The sequence below is a fragment of the Hyalella azteca genome, unplaced genomic scaffold (genome assembly GCF_000764305.2).
Source record: "Hyalella azteca isolate HAZT.00-mixed unplaced genomic scaffold, Hazt_2.0.2 contig14173, whole genome shotgun sequence".
NCBI classification, from domain to species: Eukaryota; Metazoa; Arthropoda; class Malacostraca; order Amphipoda; family Hyalellidae; genus Hyalella; species Hyalella azteca.
The window spans coordinates 63,684-81,251 of NW_025944066.1; the positions used below are offsets into that span (position 1 = coordinate 63,684).

At 40.0% G+C, this 17,568-nt stretch overlaps 1 protein-coding gene across 1 annotated transcript; it reads right to left on the bottom strand.

Annotated features, from left to right (window-relative positions):
* Positions 1–282: 282 nt before the first annotated feature.
* LOC108667621 lies at positions 283–17,018 on the bottom strand. Its single transcript, XM_018154665.2, has 21 exons — positions 16,069–17,018; positions 15,135–15,902; positions 14,350–14,917; positions 13,916–14,083; positions 13,397–13,586; positions 13,057–13,173; positions 11,748–11,891; positions 10,353–11,529; positions 9,320–9,527; positions 8,363–8,496; positions 7,957–8,069; positions 7,161–7,338; positions 6,399–6,573; positions 5,605–5,748; positions 5,087–5,296; positions 4,664–4,825; positions 4,248–4,408; positions 3,854–3,999; positions 2,330–3,715; positions 1,589–2,147; positions 283–358 (listed from the first exon to the last, which is right to left on the bottom strand). The coding sequence occupies exons 1-21, from the start codon at positions 16,929–16,931 to the stop codon at positions 283–285; spliced, it is 7,647 nt and encodes a 2,548-aa protein (XP_018010154.1). The 5' UTR covers positions 16,932–17,018.
* Between the last annotated feature and the right edge of the window lie 550 nt (positions 17,019–17,568).

The following is a 17,568-nucleotide window of genomic DNA, read 5'->3' on the forward strand; positions in this document are numbered from 1 at the left end:
ATCAACCAACAATTCCAAAACTTTGCTGATTAGAACAATTGTTAAACAGAGTGTTAAAATGGCATTTCAACACCAAGAATATAACATAAACACAAACTCCAGGAAAACCCACCATATCGTTCTAGTTACACTGCATGGCAAAACATCTTGAAAAACGCTTTGGCTAAAGATTTTGGATTGATTTGGTACAGCAGCATTCTCTAAACTGAAGGCAAAATGTCACTAAATACTTCTAACATTGTCGAGATATTAGCATTCATCGTTTCATGTTGACATGCACCTTCACATGCGACGAAACTGTTCAGAGCGCTTGGCATCTTCGTCGTAGTTTCGACTGCGGGTTACGCTACGTTCTCTCCTTGGAGAGTAATCACGTAAGTGTCTTCTTGGTTGGCGCTCGATTGCATTCCACGATTCTACACTCGGCGAATTTCTCCGCGGGCTCATGTGTTGGAAATAACGTTCGTAGCTTCTTCTATTTTCACAGCTTAACAGTCTTTCTTGCGGGCTTATGTGTCTTGAATGCCGCTCATATCGGTTCCCGCGGATATATTCACCGCGATGAGAATTTTTTGGTGGGCTCCTGCTCCTATGACTTGAATTGCGATCAAAACGATTTTCTAGCTCAGATCTTTCAGGCGAATATTCATGTGGACTGTCATACCGCAATCGTCGCTCGCGTGCTCCACGGTCATGTCGCGTAGGTCCATAATACTTATCGCGACATTCAGGTGGCTCGTTTGAAGGTTCTCGAAGACCTGAATCCCGACGCATCCGCTTCCCGTAAGTGCGCTCGGGAGGAACTTCGTCATCAGAGTTTGGCCTTCTCGAAGTACTAGGATGATATTCCCGATGGCTTGCATTTTCAATCTGATTACGATTCCTACGTCGCATTTCAAGATCCGCTTCAACATCCATCCCTGCGTCTTCTCTCTGGAGTGAACGTTCAGGTCTAATGGTTGGAGAGTGGACATGGCGGTCACGATGTCGGCTTCTATCTTCGCTTTTGGTCAACTTTGAAAATCTATCCCGATACTCATCTTCATTACACGCGTTATGTACGTCAGGCCGTCGATTAGAAGGATGAGGCGAGCGCAATCGAGTCCTTACAAGTTCGCTCTCTCTACTTCGGCACGCACCGGTGCCAGACATATATAATTCATCTCTCTCATTTCGCTTACTTGAGCTGTGATGATATCGGAACTTCTGTCTTCGCGCATTTTCATTCGAGTTAACACCTTGTACTTCTTCGTACGGTTGGTTTCTTGTATACTCTGGGCTGCGTGAAAGCGAAGGTGAGTAACGTCTCCTTGAATGCCGTCTCATTCTAGCAGCCTCGCGATCTTCCAGGGCTTGAAGGCGCCTTTCGAGAGCAGCCACTATTTTCAGGTGGACGTCCAAATCAATTGTTTGCTTTTCTTGTTCGCTGGCTTGAGTAGGAGGGTTTTGAACACGACTTTCCGAGTAAACAGGCGCTGTTGCCAGATCATTAATTTTTTCTTTTCTGTCGGGGAATGTCCACTTAGTGTCTATTTTTCCTGATATTGACCTATTTTCTCTAGTGTCATTTCTTTGTACCAATTCAGACCTTCTCGTTTCAACTTTTTCACAGTTCTCATGATCATCGTCATTGAAAGTTACATCAGTCCAAGTATCCACAACTTCAAATGAACATTCGTGTTTGGGCCGAGATGAAGTAGACAACGTTACAGAATTGGCAGGTAGACCTTCAGGTCTTTGAACGGCGTTAGTTACAAGATATGCGGATATGTAGTCAGACTCGACAGCTCTAGAAGCTAGTGAAGAAATTGTTTCAGTTGCAGGGGGAGACGCAATATTATTTGCAAAAGGTTTATCAATGATTTCAACTTCAGCAAATGGTGGATTTGCAGTGACGTCAGCTTCAAGTTGCGATGGAGGTACAGCTGCGTCAGTTGCAACTATAGATGGGGCAACTGCGTCAGCTTCAGGAAAAAGTGGGGATGGAAGATGTTGCAGTGCAGTCCCTTCAGCTTCATCAGTTGATGGAGGCGCAGGTAAGTCAGCAGCAAGATGTGGTGAAAGTCTAGCAATGTTAGGTGAAAGAAGTGATGCAGATGCAGAAAGTAGTGACGGAGGAGTAATGTCGACTTCAGGAAATGGCGAACCTGCCCGAACGCCGGCAGTAAGAAGGGGAGTTGTTCCACGAACATCCGTCGCAAGAACTCTAGATCCCGCTACGTCAGCAACCTTAATCGATAAGCGTGCAGAAACAACAAGTGCTGAAACGTCTGCTTTAAGGATTGGTGGCTCCGGCACGTTTTCTTCTGGAAGATTTGGCGGTGCCGACACGTTTCCTTCTGGAAGTGGTGGCGGTGCCGACAAGTTTCCTTCTGGAAGTGGTGGCGGTTCCGGCACATTTTCTTCTGGAAGAGGTGGCGGTTCCGGCACATTTCCTTCTGGAAGTGGTGGAGGTGCCGACACATTTCCTTCTGGAAGTGGTGGAGGTGCCGACACGTTTCCTTCTGGAAGTCGTGGCGGTTCCGGCAAGTTTCCTTCTGGAAGATGCGGCGGTGCCAACACGTTTCCTTCTGGAAGATATGGCGGTACCGACACGTTTCCTTCTGGAAGAAGTGGCGGTTCCGGCACTTTTCCTTCCGAAAGATGTGGCAGTGCCGAAATGTTTCCTTCCGGAAGAAGTGGCGGTTCCGGCACTTTTCCTTCTGGAAGATGTGGCGGTGCCAACACGTTTCCTTCCGGAAGATGTGGCGGTGCCGACATGTTTCCTTCTGGAAGNCCACTAATGACGCTGTTGCAACACCCCCAAGAAACGATGAAGTTGTCCGCTCACCAGCTGCATAAAAAGAGCTGCAAAGAGACGCAGTGAATTGCGGTATATGTTCGATTCTACTGTTTACCGAACTTTTGCTCGATTTACTGGAGTGGATTGTCGCTGATTTTCCTGACTGTCCCTCCCATAATTGATCTTTTTCTCTAACGGTTGCAATCGAGTCGTAGTTTTGGGTAGTGAAAGCAAGAGCGACGTTGCACACGTCAGCGCTAACAACGTCACTAGGATCAGTCGCAATGACTACCGCAACGTCGTCAGCACCAACGTCAGCACCGTCGCCAACGGGCGGGTTGACAGGAACGTAACCCATCCCCTGAGTAGCAGTTTTCACCCTCCTGCTTGAAGCAAAAATGGACTTAGCACTAAGCCCGGAAGGATCAAAGTTTTTGGAAAGATCTTCATCAGATGACGGGACGGGGATTCTCACTTCAGGCTTCCCCTTGTCAGCATTCTTCATTCCGTAAGAAGTACCTTCAGCGGCATCATTCTTGCTCGGGATTTTCTTTTTCGGGGTCATGCATGCAGTAGTGTCATGATCCCTCAAATTTTCATACTCTTTCTTAGCACATTTAGATAGCCGATCAGCACAAACATAATCCTCTCCATCAATTGTAACGGGCCAAGAACGACTAAATGTTTTAGTCTTCTCAAGAGAATTCCTAAGCAAAGGATTGAGAAAATGTCCACGAGTGAACTCGTCCGGCGACGACTCGCGTCGTCGTGGAGAATCGTATCGCTCTCGTCGTGTGACGTGGTCGGTGACGTGTGCAAAGGCTGCCGGCAAGGGATTCTCATAGCACGACACGTCTTGGTTTTGGGCTTCTTGCTGTATTTGGAAGCTTCTTTCCAATATTCTCTTCTGGTGCTTTAGTTGTGGGAATACGCCTGGCGGGAGAAGCATAACTTTGTTGCGTGATTGTCATATTTATTTCATCACTTTATTCATGTTTTGGAGCTGGTTTATGATTTTAAATTACCTAATGTATGCTACTATTAGAGTTAATAAATAACCGTATATTTTACCTTGACTTTGCAGCAGTGCTTTTTCAGCAGCGTTCATTTCGGCGTCTTGTATTGACTGGCCCTTGCCCACAGCCAGGCGCTTGTTGCGGAAATAGACAGCCACTTTGTAGACGCGGGTGTTGGTTGGACCCTGACTCATGATAACCCTGCAAGTGCTTCAGGGTAAGCAATCTCTTGCATACAACGATGAAAAACGTACTTAAAGGTTTATAAATGCATCGTGACAAGGAATGATTATGGCGTAAGCGAAAGATTTCTGTACGTGCTGACAATGATAAAATTCTTTACGAAATCCTATACGATTTCTGTAACACAAAATTTGATTTAACAGTAATAATCCAGTAAAAAAACGAGTACAAAATAAAAACCCTAGTTGATGACACGAGCTACTGACTTGTATTCAGGAATTTCAGGTTCGGAGCCATCCATGTTACGGAGCGTGAGGCAACACTGCTGCAGTTTGCTCTTGGGATCGTTCCAGTCTTGGTTCAGGATGAACTGATGCAGGCGCGGGAACAAGCACACGTCGCAGAAGCGTCGACAATACAACAATCCCTGCCAGAATTCAATCATAAACTTCTTGGACCAGGCCATAAGGCCGAAAAAAAGGATTCAGAAACTTCACAACAAGTTAGACCCAATTCAGTAATGATAATTATCAATTATCCGACAACACATCCTTACTATTTCTCTATACTACGAGGCAGTTCATGTTGAATCGAATAAAGCTGAAAATAAGCGCTGGAGAACAAAAAGGAATAAAATGTATAAATGACTAATATTTATTGTTATTCTGAGTTATTAACTAACCCTGTCGATGTAGATGGCGCCTACTAAAGCTTCCAGTAGATCTGCTCTGTGCTTCTGGTTGGAAGTGATGTCTGTCTTGCGGTGGTTTGCAAAGCTGGTGAGGTTGAGATCGTCACACACTACAGCCTGAGTTTTATTGTTCACCAAAGATGACCGCAGAAGCTGGAAAAAATGATGCTTACAGAAGAAAGTTTTGGCAACTGAAACATCCAATAGCCAAGCTAAACTAAATAATATTTATGAGGTAAACTTGCATTCAAAGCCACCTACTGCTGAATTAATTCACAACTATACCTTCCAGTGGAATATATTTAGCAAGAGACCTAAAATTGCTTCCAGGTATGTTGCGGAATGTCACATACAACTAAGGAATGTCACATTGACTAAGATCAATGAAGTGAGGCCCATGTTAAAGTTTATTACCGAGAGATGTCCCTCGTGATGGTCTGGGAAGTGTTTGTAAAGGAACTCTGAGCAGACGAGCTGAAGAACCGTGTCGCCGAGGAACTCGAGACGTTGATTGGAGCCCAAAGTGAGGTGGTTGCTGCCAGCGCTGCGGTCCGTGAATGCTCGAGCCAGTATTCTGATGTGCCTGAACTGAATGCCAATGCTATCTTCAAACTCCGTCAGGCGCTGAAAATGACGAGATATAATTAAAGAATGTAATTATTTTTAAAGATTTAGACTACCCTAATATAAAATGTCGCGCGCACGAAACACTGAACAAACTATTGCAAAATTACCTTATTTGCCAAACTCCCATTTCAATCAATGTTGTAATAAAAATCAACCAAATATGTATGCCCAAATTATGACAGCTCATAATTTGGATGGTATTCCCGTTTGCATTGTGAGTATCCATGCCGAAAAAAAATAATAATAAAAAACAGTGACACAGCATAAAAAATCCACTGCGAGCATTAAAATGAGAAGGAACGTACCTGCAGAAATGGATATTTCTCAATCCATTTCCTATCACCAAGAGGTTCTTGCTGCTGCAAAGGATGAGGGGCATAGTCGTGCCAGATTTTCTGCAGCACAGGCTCGTCTTTAAAGAGCGTTCGAGTGAGCACGATGTCAGCTTCCTAAACGGGTATAATAAAGTTAATATGACGATTGGTAAACTAAATTATGCTGCTCGAATAAAATATCAAGTGACACCAACAAGAATAAGTCGAACAACAAGTGATTACCTGAATAGCTAATTACTTAATGGCAATCATGTTTCACTTAGTCTGAATCTGCCACAATCCTGTTCAAATACAATCGTCAATTAAGTTGCGATTAGATTAGGACAACGCGCTTCTTTCATGACCCAAAAGATTATAAAAAATGTAACTCAATATTCACTGCAGAGAGTGACAGAAAGCGCATTTTCCCGTCGACAAAAACGTGAAGTCACGGACGGATAGGACAGACAGACGGACAGACATGGCTAGCACAATAGTGCATTTTATCCGTAAATGAGAAAATGCGCTAAAAAGCAACCACACCAGTACCATTAAAAAGACAACGTGCGAGAATTCCATAATAATGAATATCATGGAAGTTTTGCACATGATTGGATTGCACGCTATTTGAAAATCATGAAATATAAGTAGATAAATTTTTTGCACAATCATTCATCTCAAACAAAGCGTTACGTAATGCGAAACTACATCAAACTAGATTTTACCTACAACCGATTCTATTTCTTCATTTTCAATTCATGACATTAAATCAAAGTAAATTTTACCCCAATATTTGAGTCAAGGAAAATGGCGGCCATGAGAGCCTCGAAGCAGTTGGCCATGGCATGTCGCAGCTCGTAGTCGTGGCAGAGATCTGACCCGTGCGCGTACAGGAGAAACTTGTCTAAATCCAAGCGCTCAGCAAGCACGGCCAGGTGCTGGTTCTGCACCAGCGCCGCTCTGAACAAGTATGAATTAAAAGTATACATTAAAAATATAACTCAGTACTCACGGCAGTGAGTGACAGAGAGCGCATTTTCTCGTGCATAAATCAGTTTTCATTGCGATTAGTACAGTGTATTAGAGCAAGAGATGTCGTATCTTTGATACAGGCATGCCCGCTTCTTAAAATCGACAAAAACGTGAAGTCACGGACGGACAGGCAGACAGACGGACATGGCGAGCACTATAGTGCATTTTTTCTATAAAGAGAAAATGTGCTAAAAATGGTGGCTCAATTGACGCAATAATCCCTCTTTCTGACAAAAAGTTCTCACTAAGCGGGTGAGTAGAAACGCCAAGTCATGTGACGATATGGAAAAGTGACGGACAAAATCGCAATAAACGTACTTATTTTAAAGTTTACAGAGGGAGTAGTAACACCAACATCAAAGGTGCAATAATTCATCGCTAGGTTGAATTCTTGAGCAATGCCTGTGATGCACGCATTTGATTGTATATCCGCTCACCCGTGACGGAGATCAGGCAACGATGTGGTTGTGACATCACAAATCTTTAAATCAGTTATGAAGAAGAAATCCTCTCACCTGTAGGTAGCCAGTCCACCCTCCTCCATGTCCGGGAAGACATGGTACAGGTGAATTGAAGTCAGGAACTCGACGACGGCATCTCCTAAGAATTCCAGTCTTTCGTAGTGCATGATTTGACTGTTGGTTTCATCGTCGCGGCCGAATCGAGCCATGATGTTGATTAGGGTGTTGATTCCTGGAAAAAAATTCATGTCAGGTGGACATTGGAAATAAATTAACTTGACACATTAAAGCAGTAAGATTTTAATAAACCAGGTAAATTTATATTAAATGATCAACACTCATGATGTCTTAATAAGGCAAGAAAATGCTTCATTTTCACGTCGAATATTTGAACGTCTGTTGTCTGTACATTTTACTGTTTACGCTTCATGAAAATTTAATGAAAAATTCATTGAATCTGAGTAACAGGTTGCATTAATTATAAGCTTAAAGTCATGTTTTGTTATGTCACTATTGAATTCTGAAATTTGAGCACACAAACTTAAACGATGAAATGTCGCTTGGTGCCAGGGATTGTTCAACTTATAATTTAGCACATAACCCCTTCTCGAGCGAGACATTAGCACAGCTATCTATGAAATTTACGATAAAAATCACTAATTAAGTCTATATATTGAGATAACGTAAAAAGCAATAGATAATTAAGACCAAATATGACCAAATGTAGATGGAACGTTTTAAATGCTTAGCACATAATGGAAGGTTGAGGATTGAGAGATAATCGTGTGGAACATTTTGCATTAATTTCTCGGTACTATCTTCAAGATGGTTGGTCAGTATTGACACATGCCTCTCTTCCTGGTGTTCATGTGCAATACTCTGCGGTCGCCATACTCGGGTTGTCTCACACCGCAGTTGGTCAGAGAGTTGCGCACGTGGTCAGGATTCGTCCCGAAATTCTCCCTGTAAAGTGAATGTCGTCAAAATAAGGCAATAGGGAATGGTGGCGGTCATTATTTTGGAAGAAATTATAATTTGCAGTCACATTGTGACAAAATGATGGTCAATTGTCACATCTGAAATTTGCCGACAAAATATTACGAGCTGAAAAGCGACCTTTGCTACAATAGTGATAACCAATAGTTCATCGATTCATTTTACTAAACATAATTATTGGATTCTCGTGTTAATTAAGATCCGAGTATCTATTAACTGTAGTTCACTTTGATTTTCCCTGGAAGAAGACGGATACTCACCTGAATGAAGGATGAGTGAGGGCCAGTTGCAGTAAGTATTTATCCTTGAATTCGTAGCCAATGTTTTGTTGAAGCATAGCCACTGATCTGTGGAAGCGTAGGTGGCACACGAGCACTGGCATCAGCAACGCGTGCTGAAAAAACGGATAAAAACAATTAAATTGAGCTCAATGCGCCAAACTCCGAAAACGTATAATAACTGATAAAAAAGCTGAATGTGAAAGCCAATGCGGCGTAAATGGTCAATGATGAAACACTTAGCATATCGATATAAGGAAGACCTAAAAACGTTCGTAAATTTTATTGCGTATTAATGTAACTGAAATTGAGATACAATGCAAGATTAGGCATTGAAATTGGTGATTAGAATTACGTGTAGGTTCTGAATTGCAGACGTAACTTATAACTAAGAGGTTAGATTAACACATGAATAGGGCCTAGAGGCACAGGCATACGTTCTATGTAAGTCGATAAAATTAGCTTGTACAAAGGCTGCTACCACAATCCAGCAAATTATCTTCGCCCCCTATTTAACACGTTTTTCTTAGCTTCGCGTTTGTTTGNTACCACAATCCAGCAAATTATCTTCGCCCCCTATTTTGATAATGTACATATTAAAGCCAGACAAGATAATAGGATTTTCGTTGAACGCTAGTTTACCTGCACCATGTCGCTCATGATGCCTGTTCTTACCTGCACCATGTCGCTCATGATGCCCGTTCTTACCTGCACCATGTCGCTCATGATGCCCGTTCTAACCTGCACCATGTCGCTCATGATGCCAGTTCTTACCTGCACCATGTCGCCCATGATGCGCGTTCTTACCTGCACCATGTCGCTCATGATGCCCGTTCTTACCTGCACCATGTCGCTCATAATGCGCGTTCTTACCTGCACCATGTCGCCCATGATGCGCGTTCTTACCTGCACCATGTCGCTCATGATGCCTGTTCTTACCTGTACCATGTCGCTCATGATGCCAGTTCTGATGAAGCCTTCCGAAGACACGGCCACGGTGACGTCCCTCTTCTTATCAGAACTGGTGCGCATGGCTCGCAGTTTCATGTCTTGGGACATGAGACGAGCTTTGTTCTCGGCCGTTGGACGGGCCATGTTTGCAACCAAGTGTCGGAGCTTGACGTATTCCCGCCAAACTTTCTGATATCTGTGAGATGTTTCAATGAAGTAATAGAATTGAGCTGCAACGAATAAATTACGGTTGGATGCTTAAAATATGCATCAATAGGATTAACTTGTCAGAATGTGAATGAATTGACCAGCCAAAAATTACGGAGAATAAAAACACATAGAATGATGATAAACAGCGATTGAATACTTCAAAACTGGTACATGTAATAATATACGTTTAAAAAATACTTTTTAAAAAAACGCTTCCAAAGAATCCAGTGTCTCCAATGTTAAAGATGTAAGACAAATTTCTCATTTTATTTTCGAATACTACAAAAATTAATTTTTCACTTTTTTTAATATATAAAATTTTCTTACAAAATTATTTATTCTGTCAATTGATTCATGCATTGCCTCCGACTTCACACAAGTGTGCAAAATTTCAGATCAATTGGACAGGTAAAAGTGTGTCAAATATCAGTTATAAGATTTGTAGCTGACAAAATTATTTTTTCAATATTGAAGAAAAATTTTCTTTTATCTTTAAAATTATTTATGTTGTCATTTGATTCATGCACCGTCTCCAACTTTACGCAAGTGTGCAAAATTTCAGATCGATAGGATAAGTAGAAGTGTGTTAAATTTTGATTATTAAATTTGTAGCAGGCAGACAGACAGACAAACAAGAAGTGAAGTTAAAGAGAAGTGTTGTAAAAAGCGATACGTCAGTTTTGGATGAAGCGAGACCTATTAACACCAAATGATCAACTAGAGGCAGAAATCTAGAACTTTAGAGTAATGTATAGATTTGATCTTGTATCTCAAATGTCCTTAATCCAATAACACATGATACATAACTCACTCAGGATTGCCAGCGTATGAGAGACGTGAAGGTCTGATAGCAAAATGAACAATGATTGGAAAACGGAGCATTTCATTTTCTGAATTTTCTCTAGTGTTGGGTTCAGAGGAAATTTCATGATCACCCAAGGGAAGGCTTTGATGTAGCATCAATGATTCAGTGGACCGGGAAATATGAGATCTCTCTTGGCGTTGCTGTTGACGCTCAACTCGCGTCACAGACCGAACCCTACTTTGGTCACGGTCGCCATAACGGTCTTCTGTCGTTTGATGTCGTGAACTTTTACGAGTCCAAAGAACATCTTTTCCAAGGGAGTCATCGCGTCTTGAGTAATAATCATCGTCATACGATTGGCTATTTGACCTGAAGTTCATGTGCCTTCCAGGATACAGGTTCTCTGTGCCAAAAGAGAGACGCTCATGGACAGAAATTCTTGCATTCCTCGTTGAACTTTCTTCTCTAGTTTTCCTATTCAATTCGTGGGAGTCTCTCGATCTGCTTCTGCATTGGCCCTTTCTCTGGTCAAATTCAGTATGATCTCTTTTAGGTGAACGGCGATTATGTTCATGCCGTGACGTGCGCGTACCAGCAGCTGAGTTACGAGTGCTCGTTTCACCGTCGTGACCAAATTCTAGGCTTTTATCCACAGAGTCAAGCCGATATCTTTTACTGGCAGCATGTCTGTCCTGATCATCACGTCTGCCATCAAACTCATGATTTTCTCGCCATTCGTCGCAACGATCTCGTCTATTTCGAGGATCTTTTATACGCGAAGCAGACTGGCTACGACGATAATCTCGTTCGTCTAAGTCACAATTTTCCATTCCAACTTCATATTTCAAAGAAGTTGAAGTTCGATGTCGAGAATTCATGTTACCAGGCTTTTCATATTGCTTGTAGAGCTCAGGTTCATTTGAACGACTACGGCAGGAATTACTTTCGCGTTCACTAGAAAGTCTTTTAACCGCTGGTCGCTGCTTTTGTAGATGATCAATGTTATCTTGAAAATACGAGCGAGAGTGAGAGGAAGACCGCGAAATGCGAAGTTCTTGCTCCTTTGCATCTCTTTTCTGAGAGTATTTAGGTTCTTCTCCATTAGAGCCTACGAGCGGTTCTCTGTCAAGCTGGTCAACGCGCAGAGAACATGGCTTCATCCCAGGGTTGCACACGATCATACCTGAAAAGTGGGGATCAGAGATCAGCAGTTAAACTAGAAAATATTGACCGATGAAATGAAATTAGAGAAGTCATGTATGTAACATAGGAATGAAATGATCAGCAAGTAAAATTTAACATATTGATATATGATAAAAATACTAATAATAAAGAAGTTGGAAAGAAAGCAAGGCTACTCAATTCTCCAAAAGTTGAAACAAAACATCAGATGCTATTTACCTTTGAGAGTGTCAACGGAATCTAACCACTCCTTCTGCGACATGGAAATGACATCGCGTAAGTTATTCTTGTCAACAAGAGGGATAGATGACTGCAACAAGTAACGCAATACCTCCGTCATGGCAAGAATTTCTGTTCCATTGTCTGAAAATATAAAAGAGTCGTAATTAATATATAAATACAACAATATGGCACATTTGCAAATTTCATTTCTAAATAATTGTAAATAAATAATTCATTTCTCATAGATTGAAATGAATATTAAAATAGACTATAATCTTATTTTCTAGATTCCAGAATGTAGATAATGTTACATCAGTTTTTTAGGAAGTTTCCATGAATTTAAATACATATTTTGTTGATTTACTGGATATTCCCCATAGCTTTCCGTATTTTGTATACATCACCATAAAATTTTTGTAAATTTTTAATCATCTTCACACACAATAAAATTTTTTATTTAATATTTCACATGTGTTCCAAATAACCTCACTTTCCATATACGTTTAATAGAAATTTAATAAGGTTCTCCATCACTCCATCATACATACTTCATTATGATGCGTCGCACGTTAATGTATAAATGCAATGTATTCCAGCTCAAGCTTCACACCGTATTAAGATAACAAAAATTTGAGAGACTTGAGATTTTGACGGACACAAGAACACAAAATACATTAGAAACAACTCAAAAATGGTTACCAATTTTAAATCCCCAAGATTTCGCAGATCTATCGCCATGCTAATGATTTTGAATGGTTATATGGAGTAAATCAGGCATTCTTTATAGTGGACAAAACAAGGTTTGCATTTCGATACTTCGCAATTGAATCAACACAGGAAGAAATGTATTATTAAACGCTAACACGTTGACTCAGATTGCTTCATCTTGTACTATTATTTAATTTTATACTATTATGAAATAGGTACTACACAAATTGAGGATTTATAACGATTTTTCATTGGTCCTTACTCCTAAGCATTCCACAGCCAGAATAATATGTAAAATGTCTTAATGTCTTAATAAATCCGAACTACATAGCACGGTAAAATTTATTTTAAAAAAGCATTAAAATAATTGAAATGTGACATATATGTACCACTTCGGAGTCAAATTCCAATTGACCAATTTGCGTGGAGACTGGTACGTTATTTGACGAAGTTGCATAGTGCCTGATATTAAAACGCATTGACGAGGCTGTTTAGCGCCTGACATTTAAACACTAATCCAGGAAGTTGCATAGTGATACTGAAACATTACCTAACGCAGTTGTATTGTGCCTGATATTGAAACGCTAATAAATAATACCGGGCAGCTGGCGTACGAAGCGAGGCAACAGATGAAACATGGGGCAGCCTGATGTATCTCCCCGAGGTCGTAGGTCCAAATCCACAAGCTCCAGAATTTCCTTGAATAGGTATTCGTCTGCAAGCACCAAAGTATTCTTTAATGATTAATATATATATATAAACACATGAGATGATAAATACAGGATTGGCTAACTTAACATGTGAAAACTTGGCAAATTAATTACTGCAGAACAGCAGTTAAAAAAATCAATTTTTGTGATCAATATTCAATAGGATATATTGAAATTTATAATGAATCTGAAATGATTGATTTTCTTATAGCAAAATAAAGAACTAACAGAAGAGATCAAGTTCTCGGATGCAGAAGTTGTCGAGCATCTCCTGAGGCTCGTGTCCAACACAGTAGTGAATATTGAAGCGGATCACACGGCACACCGGCACGTCTACTAGACGCTCGTGGCTCAGAAGCGAGAAGCCTTCAAATATGTACTCGTGTCCATCATACTTGATGTGTGTTGGAGTTTTGATCTGTGAACGAATCGGGGGGTTGAATTAGTAATGAAAGATGTCTTCCTAGAATCAAACAAAACTAGAATTAAGGAACGATTTTAGGATTATGCTAATCTCTAATCCAATTTACATTGATTAAAATTTTAACAACTCTATTGTCTGACAGCAATTCAAGAAAATGTATTTATAATAATAATTTATCAAATAAAATATGCAAGTATGAAAATATTGAGCATAATAAATATTTTAAACTAGAAATGGAAGTCAAACGATTTTTATTAATTAATTTTTTACGATCAGAATAACTTCTAAATTAAAAAACTTTTGGTGTCATCAAATTTACTCACAATGAAGTTGGTCGCCGGAGCGATGGTGACACGGTAGTGATGAAGGCGATCAGCGTTGTTGGTCCAAGGATCACAAGCTGGCACGGTACTTTCACCTACGTAATAACCGTGTCTGATGCCACTGCGTTTGGCGCGCGCTTTGCATAAGCACAGCGGGCCAGTGTTTATCTGTATGAAATGTTAAAAGATATAAGATTGTTTTGAAATACATCTATCGATTTAATTCAAGCCTTCGCGCTAAACATTTCAATATAAATCTTCATCAATATAACCAAAATTTCGTGGCATTGTAACCAGCATTTGAAGGTTAAAAATACACATAAAATGAAATTCTGTTACAGTTGTCTAGCATTTGAGGATGCTTTATCACATGTAAATAGAAAAATATACATTTAAAGAAGCAATTTCAATTATGTAAATAATTATTTAATTACCTCGCCAGGATCATTGTGCCACAGCTCGGGATGCAGACGTAGTGGATGATTCCTCTTCCTCTCCAACTCAAGATGGGACCGTTCACCAAAAGGGTGCTCATTTTCTTCACAGTCTGTGCTTGAGTCTGAGTTACTGTCACTGCTGCTACTTTTATTTCCACAGCACATGCCATTAGATCGCTTTTCTCGACCAGTTTTTTTCAGTGATCTATTTTTTTTCTTACGAGTTCGTTGCCTGCTAGCATCAGAATCACTTGAGCTGCTAGTGTTGCTTTCACTCGAGTTCTTCCTATTTTTATGCCCATCGCGTCTCTCGGTAATTTGGCCCAACGTCTGTGGATCAGTTGTTGGCGATGTAGAGGTTGATGAAGCTTTGTTATTAGTAGAGGCACAAGGCGATGGATCCATGACAGTCTTCATTTTATGGCCATCATGGCAACATTGCGAGTTTTGAACATTGAATTCTTTGGCAAATTTGTCTCGCGCTCTCTTTCCTCTGTCCACCAGTTTTACTTGAAACTCTTGGCAGATCTTCTTAGCGCGATTCGTGGCTCGAGTGAATTGTGCACTGCAAAAAATATAGATAAAATCAGTAGGTTAGGATAAAAAGGGAGCTTGCGATGACCTATTCAAAACCTATTCATAAAGTTTTATTCTTGCAAATCAAATATACATCAAAGTAGCTCATTCTGACACCAAATTCATCACAGAGATAACAATTTAAAAAATCATGTTACTTTCAGAATAGAACGTATTTCAAAAAGATAATTAACATGATAACTTACCTCTCATCCTGAACATAATACAAGTCTGCAGGGGATGAACGTGTCCATTTAGGAATGGAGCTATCATCATCAACCTTTGAATCGTTTTCTAGGATATTTGTTTCTGCTTCAGAAAGATCGATATCTAGAACATCCATGAGATTTTCAACAGGGCTGTCAGTCCCCATCTGTTTGGCATTTTCTCTTGGGCTAGCATTATCATTTTTTGCTTTTCTAATATGAAATTCTTCTAGAGATGATTCATGCTGTGAAATTGGGTCACAAAGAAGTGTTTTCTTCCCTTTTTCTGAAGACACCTGTCTACTTGATTTTTTGCGATGGAATTTAGAATTAAAATTTTCACCCTTTTCAAATTCACATTCACTGAACGTTGGGCTTGGATTATACTTGGCACCTGTACTTATCCTTTTGGATTTACTTGAATAATGTGTCTCACTAATCTTATGTCTTTTACTAGGAGGTTCTAACAAATTCCTCAAAGTTGATGGCACTTGATCATTTTCTCTTTGTTTTCTGACTGAAATCCGACCTTCAAAAGCATCGTGATGCATATCATCACTAGTTCTTTTCTTCCTGTATGAACTATTTTCCAAGTCACTCCCTGGAGCCATTGGGGGCGATTGGCCACGTTTCATACTTCCAGAAGAATCAGCCATTTCTTCAGAATTGCATCGAAATTTAGAAAAAACATGTTCCTGCTTCTTTGGATGGCGAATGTGAGAATTTTGCAAAACTTTGTAACTTACAAAGTCTTCGGATTTATCTGACCTAGAATAGGAATAATGCGATTAAAGAAGGACTTATGATGTACACATATATACTCAATTATAAATAAAACTGTGGCAACTGTCACATTTGTTTAACTATGTACTAAGGAAATTATATGCATGTCATAATGTCAATATGTTCAGTGTAAATTTTCAAGCAATCATACCTTGTACTATCACTCTTGTGAGAACGTCTGGTTGATGCACCATGCACGTTGCTCCTTGCGGTGTCAGATAAGTGCCTTTGTTCCCGTGGAATTCTTCCCTTAGGAAAACATTCTTGATGGTAGTCCTCGTTTGCATCAGATAAATTGGATTCTACTGGAGTTTTCCGACAAGACCGTTTTTGCAGACTCTTTTCAGAATGATGAGATTTGCGTGTTTTACTATGTGCAGTTGCGCGAGAGATTTTCTCATGGCCCTTAGGGGAAGTATTGTGAAGGCTTCTGTGAGTGTTGCTTTTATGTAATTTATCAACCTTCCTCTTCCTTTGTGACACAGAATTGTCTCTCAAATTGGAAGATGAGGAATTGTTTGAAGGAAAATCAGACCTATGTTGTGATTCGCATGGATAGTAATTTTGTTTATCTTGGGATGACCAAGAAGTGGGAGCACTGTCTCTTTGGAGGACATACTCACAAGACTCCATTGGGTTTGGTGGTACATGTGAAGGAAGAAAATCACCAGACGACCAATTTTGTGAATTATACACTACTTGAGAAGGGACTGTAGGTGGAAAATTTGATGCATTGAACTGATCTCCAACATCAGTTGCATTGGATGATGTAGAAAATGCATAACTGCAATATGCTGCGGATACATATGAAGCTTCAGGCGTCTGCGTATTAGGCAAGATGCTTTTGATGGCTGATCCATTGTGACCAGAAAAGTCTGAATTGCTTGGCTCATAGATGGCAGGGTAATTAGGCTGTGTTGGGTGCTCAAATTTCTCCTCCACTCCATGCTGCACTGTCAGCTGACTACCAATAACAGGAATGGCATAAGTTTCCTGATGCAAGTTACCAGGCATGATATCATGTTCCAAGAATGGATTATAATTTAATCCAACACTCAAGCATGTGATTTTATCTACTCCTGCAAAAAAAAAGAAACTATACAATCCAGTTCCAATCTGAAAAAGTGAAAGTGGTTACACAATTTCATTCTCTTTGAATTTATTCATGCGGTAATTTAATGAACATCCTTTCTTCTATCTCTTGACATCCTCTCAATTACAAACGTAATAAAACATCCTTATTGAATAATTTAAATACTATACTTTTTGTCACTATAGGAAATTGAGGTATTTAACTAGAATTCTGCTCTCACTACAATCCTGTCATCATCTGATGATCATCAACAATAGTTTTATACAAAAGTTCAAAATACCAAGTTCACAACTTCAACTTTGATCTTGCAGCACATAAGTGATTCAAAAATGTACCATTCACCCTATGTTGCAGCACAAATTTTTTTACCCTAAAATTTGATTACCATCAAACAGGGTATTAATAAGGGATGGGTGGGGTAAATTGAGACAGTCATCCCACATTTTGTAGAAATGTTGTAGCAGCTAAACTAATCAAAATATTGCAAAACTAAAAATAGAGGAGTAAAGTTCAACATTTTTACCATCTTTGTAGCATAAAGCAAGGTTAGAAATCATA